This window comes from Choloepus didactylus (assembly GCF_015220235.1).
Source record: "Choloepus didactylus isolate mChoDid1 chromosome 11 unlocalized genomic scaffold, mChoDid1.pri SUPER_11_unloc2, whole genome shotgun sequence".
Taxonomy (NCBI): domain Eukaryota; kingdom Metazoa; phylum Chordata; class Mammalia; order Pilosa; family Megalonychidae; genus Choloepus; species Choloepus didactylus.
In genome coordinates this window covers 561,141-568,026 of record NW_023637579.1, presented here as the reverse complement: position 1 = coordinate 568,026, position 6,886 = coordinate 561,141, and the positions used below count along the sequence as shown (strand labels likewise).

General features: G+C 31.6%; 1 protein-coding gene across 1 annotated transcript; it reads right to left on the bottom strand.

Annotated features, from left to right (window-relative positions):
• Positions 1-637: 637 nt before the first annotated feature.
• LOC119524502 (olfactory receptor 5V1-like) lies at positions 638-1,570 on the bottom strand. The gene has a single exon (XM_037823202.1). The coding sequence runs from the start codon at positions 1,568-1,570 to the stop codon at positions 638-640; it is 933 nt and encodes a 310-aa protein (XP_037679130.1).
• Between the last annotated feature and the right edge of the window lie 5,316 nt (positions 1,571-6,886).

Genomic DNA, 6,886 nt, shown 5'->3' with positions numbered 1-6,886 from the left:
TTGATGTGGTCAGTGCAAAGGGGGAAATGTGGAGAAACATAAGGGGAAACAGAAGGTGAAGAAGGGGAAAAGTCCAATGGTAAAGTGAAGGAGGCCTATGAGGATAGGCAGGTAGGCAATTAAAATAAAGAGGAATAGCTACAGATAATTAGGTATATAGAAATATAAATAAAAGCAGATATAGATATAAATGATATGGATAATCAGATGATATAGGTGATACATATATATAGATGGATATAGGTATAGATATAGGCATGATCACAGACATGGATATGGTCAGCAGTACAGTGACAATATATCTATATTTACTTAAGATAGGCCCAGTTTATACTGGTTATACCAGTTTAATTACGAAAAGTTCTAGGTGTTACAAACACATTATTCTGGGTGATAAAATTTTCTGTTCCCAATGGATAAAAATATACATATATGCATAGACATAACTCTAGGTATATATACGTGTGTTTGTCCATGTGTGTGTGATTTCTGAATATACTTGTGAACTCCACTTGGTATTGATAGATACCTAGATATAGATATTTTTCTATGCTTTTTTTTTCAAATTCTTACTATTAATTCAATCTCAGTGGAATGAAATGTAATTGGGGCAGTTTTATGTGAGCTTTGAACATGTTTAATGCCATAAAACCTTTCTGAGTGCCCCTTTAACCTCTGTGTTCCTCAAGCTGTAGATGATGGGGTTTAGCATTGGAGTGATCACCCCATACAGCATGGAGATGAGCCTGTCTCTGGCTGGGGAGTGCTGACTGGAGGGCGGGCGGATGTAGGTAAATATTGTTGTGCCATAAAAGAGACAGACCACAAGGAGGTGTGAAGTGCATGTGGAGAAGGCTTTGTGCTTCCCTTCAGCTGACTGGATTTTTAGGATGGTGGATATGATGTACATATAAGAAATAAAGGTGTTCAAAAAGGCTGGGACCCCCAAAACACATCCTGCCACTAAAATAACCATCTCTGCCACATATGTGGAAGAGCAGGAGAGAGCCACCACTGGCGGTATGTCACAATAATACTGGTTAACCCTATGGGACTTACAGAAAGACAGGCGGAATGTGAACAACGTGTGCAGAAGGGAATTAAGAAAACCTGCTGCCCAGATTCCAGCCATGAGCCCGGCACAGCGTACCTTAGTCATGATGAGAGTGTAACGAAGAGGGAAACAGATGGCCACATACCGGTCATAAGCCATGACTGAAAGGAGGAAGACCTCTGTCCCTGCTAGAGCCACCAAAAAATAAAGCTGCAAAGCACACCCAAGGAAAGAAATGCTTTGCTTTTCAGTCAGGAGATTCTCAAGCATCTTGGGAACAGTAGCTGTTGGGCAAAATATGTCTAAGATGGACAGATTTGCCAAGAAGAAATACATGGGTGTGTGCAGCTTTTTCTCAATCCCAATGGCGAGGAGAATAGCACCATTTCCCACCAAGGTGACCTGATAGATGACAGCAAAAACCACAAAAAGAGGATAGCGCACTTTTGGGAGATCGGAGAGCCCTATGAGGATAAACTCATTGACGGTGGTAAGATTGTAGATGTCCATCTCCATGCTTCACAGGAGTCTTTCTGGAGAAAATGAAATCAACAAATACAGGTTAGGATCAAAAACTTAGGAGCCCAGTGAAGAAAAACACTGGACAAATAATTCCAGTTTGGCTGATGAATTGTATTAGCCCACTTTGAATTATATATTTCAATTATTAGAGTTTGTGACAAAAAAATAAAAACTTCCTATATATTTATGATGTTGATTATAATATTCACTCCCCATTTTTAACTTTAAAATTTAAGCTTCATATGAAACCTTTTTTTCATCCTTAAGGATCATTTGGAACTTGATAATTCAGTGAATGCTGATTGTGCATCCCACACATCTCCTTAGGTACTTACTGTTTTCTCAATATTTAGAGTGTAACATACTGACTATATACTAAATACCTTCAAGGAGGAAGGTATGTATTACCCATCAATACATAAATTTTAATAATGGTTAGTACCTAGCAGGCACATTATGAAATACAGACAAATAATTGTTCAGTAAAAGAATGAATGAGAATTTTGTTACCTAGTGAGATAAATTGTTTCTATTGGCAAAGAATAAATATAACAATGCTTCTGTGACTTCAAAATCATAATCACTTAAATATGAACATTAACATGCTATCTTCTTAAAGACTATACCATAATACAAATAAATTTATCCTATAGAATATAAATAAATCCCTGTTGATAGTGTCTGAATGTGAGACAATAAAAACACATATTTGCATAGATATTCAATTCCCTTTAAATATTTAAAATTTTAAATATTTACCACATAAGTTTGAAATTTATATATGCTAGTGCTTATTGGTTTTAGTTTTCCTTGTTTAATGTTCAAATTAACAATTCAGTGTACCTTAATGGCCCAAATCCCACAATGTTTATGATTATTTACAATAATAGATTAATTTGAAGGTCTTTAAATTGATATTTATGTATTTCTTTTCTATCACTTTACAAAATGATGTCCTCTGTTTCTAAAAACATTACATGGGCATGATAGAAATTGCAAACAGGAAATATTTTTAGAAATAAAATGCCAAGGTCAATTTCTATGGTCCCCCTCCACTAACTTCCACCCATCATTTCATTTACCTGGTGGAAACTGCTAATGATTTCTTGGCTTAGTAAAAACATACAGCACAAATAATGCAAAACATACATAGTTGTTTCTTTAAACCCATGGAATCATTATTTTTGCCAAGTTATTTTCCCCAGAACAATTTAAATAAGAATTGCTGAGATGAATTGGAAGTTATTATTCTTTCCATAAAGTACTACAAATTTTTCTATTCTTTCTTTTCCGTCAACAGTATCCACTCTGTGTCATAACTGAGAGAAAAATGAACGCTTTTCAGTGATGTTCTCTAAATGAAATTTTTGAAAGAAAATGTTATACTAAGCTCAAAATTCTTAAATAACATTCATTATTCAATAAACAAGTTTGTTAAATTTCTGTTAATTCTCAAGTTCTAATATGTTTGATTACACAAAGTAGTGCATATTCTTTACTGTGAACTTTAACGTATATACATAAGAGTGATAACTTTCAAAGTCTGATTTCACAAGTTGTTAGAGATCAAATTTCAAAGACTGTCATGGATCACAGTCTCACAACTTCAGCCATTTCCATTATTGTAAAATATACTACAGAAAGGTGTCAACTCTTGATATACAAGCTCAACAAGCAGTTATACAGGTAATTTTAAAAACTGTTATGGGATACAGTTCCACAGTCTCAGTCCCTTCCCTATTATGTGTACTATATATTAATACTTTGAAAAGATAATAGTGGATAGAAGAAATTAAAGGTGATTTTAATTACAATAAATATTAATATTTTGAAGCAGCAAATACTAAATTTTTATACTCAAAACTCATTTTCCTTTATACCCACACTTACTAATTTGGCTTCATTTTTATCAAAAGGATAATGAGAAATACCTCCTGATAAAAAACCTGAGTGGATTCTACATCAGCCTATATCATCATCATATATCCTCAAGAAATTGTAATGAATGTTTCCTAAATTTTTCCCTTGAATAAACACCAACTATTTGCCCATTTAATTAGAAAAATAGAAACGATATAAGAAATATAATAAGATATTGTTGAGGAAAATCTTTATAAACTTCCTTATTAACCCAATGCATGAATAGTTTATATGATAGTATGGAATCAGAAAAGTCCTTATGAAGTTCGTTCTCCCAACCTGTTTTGTGAGACTAACTTGGTGTAAATATAAGTATCTAAGTATGTGGATATTTTGAAGTCAGCTGTTTTCATAGTCTTAACCAAACATGCATGAAGATTCAGAGCAAGTGGCATCCATTTGGATTAGTCGTAATTGGAAATCAACCAGAAATTAAGTTTTCTTTTTATTTCTCTGACTTACATTTTGCAGATGGTCAAAGGCAAACACACCATATATGAAGCTTCTCTTTGTAGCAAATAGTTACTTCAAGTCTCCACTATATAGAGAATAAAGACAATGAGTTCAGTAAGCAAAATTACAATTGATCTTAGATCCCAAGATAATTCAAAACTTAAAATTTATTTAGTACGTCAATAACAAAGAAATCCTACATTTAAAATTTCTTTGAAAAATAGGCTATTTAATTGTTTCTTAAAATACATTGCTAAAGAAGAGTCTATCACCCTACTGTTTAACAAAATGGAATGACAGCTGATAAAGTAGATGAATCAAAAAAGTCCTTCAAATGTGTAATCTCTCTACCTGCTTGTTGGCTATTAGATCTCATAGCCCTGATTACCTAGGAAATATAAAATAAAGTACATTTCTCAGGAACATGCTTTAGATATAGCAGAAATTTTCATACAAATGTTTTGGACACACCTGTGTGCCTATGTACAATTTTTAGAACAGAAACATTTTTTATGCATTTGTTTAGTCACACACTCCAATATTATTTTAAAAATTCACACCTTATCTTACATAGTTAATAACTGGTTTTAACTAGATCTTTAAATGTGTATATTTTCACACCATATTAGCACCTTTACAAACATGTGTTGCTTTTAGCTTAGACAATCTAGAATTTAGCACAGAATTTTCTTGCTTTTTCAGTTTCAGAGATTTCATTACCAATACAAAGTTTTAAAAGAAGAAAGTAAAATGATCCAGCCAACAAAAATGCATCAGTTAAGGCAAAAATCTCCTCAATTATATAGAAATTTCATGGGAAGTCTTTGTATAATTTATATTATGTCACCTTTCCCCTTGGGAAAAGCAACAATTAGGACTCTAGAAGTGTATGCATCTCTTCATAATAAAACTGATCACTATCAACGTACTAATGGGTGCTCATTTTAGGACTAATCAATTTTATATGAAAAATATAAATTGTAAAAGAGTGACAGTTTTGTTTCTTTAAATTTCTAGAGTAAAATATAACAATTTTTTTCAAGGAATTATATTGCCAGACAAAAGAAATAAGAAATTGATGTCATTAGGATGTTTTCTCTGTAACAGAAAAATCATTCCCATGAAATATATTTATGCAGTATTTTGTATTTCATGATAGGTAAACTTTAACAATATTTTAAATACATTATTAGATACTTTTATGTCATTAAAACTATTTATCATGCACCTGAGAAGTGGTGTTCTTACAACCCTTTCAATACAAATGAGTGGAATTTCTACCTTACTTTAAGATGTAACTCCTACCTTAATTTTACAGCCATGTAATGATTACCTATTACATTTTAAATCATCATAAATTAATTATTTAAATTAAAATTATACATATTAAAATTATATTTTAGGAACTCAGAAATTCACCCTAATTCTTTCATTCCAATTAAACTTCAATAAAATACCTCTAAGTACACTTCTTTGAATCCATTTCTCTTTATAATTTCTATTTCCCATGGGGAAAATGTTGGTTTTCAAAATATCAATATATTTTTTCATTTTCTGTAGCCTATGATAAATTCTGAATAATTTGGTAATTACTACATTCATGCTAGTATCACTAATGAGAAAGGTTCCAATTATTTTTCAGTCTTTTTTGTATTTAGAATATATGTCACTAAATTTATGTCCTCAGATACTATGTTCACAGGTTATTGGAATTTATTTTTTTCTGTATGACCACAATAGGAATTTGAATTACATTTAGGTTTCTTATTGTCAAGCATTCAATTTTAGGACTTGCTTTTTTCATCCACTCTACAGTAAGAAAAACTGTACAGTGTCACAAATATATAAAAATGTATAATCAGAAATTTCACTGCTATCATTCTTCTTATCCTATTCCTACGCAAGACAACCTCTTGTGTTTGATAAATTGTGTCTGTGAATGTTATTACAAATATTATTAAAAGTTTTTATGTATGTGGGTATGTCCATGTGTGTATTGTGACTGTTGGACAATGTCCTATCTCATCAGATATGTTATAAGGAACTTAGGGATGAAGTGTCACAAAGTCTGCAACCTACTCTCAAATGTCTATAAGGTGCATTGAGAAAAAAGTTTATATGTTAAAAACATTTGCCATAATATATATGCATAGATGTTTATATGAGAACTATATTTGAAGAAAAATATGTGAAACATTTAAAAGAAGATTTTTATCTATAAATTTGAAACTATATATGCATAGGTAAACAAATAACAGTTAATGAATTAGGTCAAGTGTAGTTGGGTGCTCATTATGCCATTTCCATTTTTCTACAGCTTTACATTTTCAGAATAAATTGGATAAAATCAAACATGGACATAAAAAATGTTACAGTGAAAAATATGTCTTACACTCTACTCCCAAACCTGCAACTCTAGTCAATCTCCCCATACCATGAAAAGAGCAGAAACTCTTAACCATGCACTTTTGTTTTTGGGGGAAATAGTCTATTCACATTTAACTGTAGTAATTTGTCTACATGGCTTTGTGTGTTTATGCTTATCCTTTGTTTTCTTTTCTCTACTGTTATTTAGAAGATGTATAATCTCTTTTTAGATCTTTACACTTTTGTACTTTTACAAAATAGGTTTTAACCTCAATTGCTTAGCATATCATTGTCATGCTTTAGGCTTTTGTACAATAAAGATAAATACTTTATTATAAAATATGAGAAAATTTCTGTAGTTTTTCTCTCAATTGTTTTTAAATCTTCCCCCTTCACTGTGTAAATTTGGTTGTTTATTTTAATAAATTGGAATCATGATACCATTGTTCACCCTCCAAAATTTTGCTTATGCAAAAGAGAGGCTTCACTCACACAGTAAAAAATTGCAGAATTGAAATACCAACTCCAAACATCACCAGGCAACCAGGCTTCATTTTTTTCTTCAGTGGC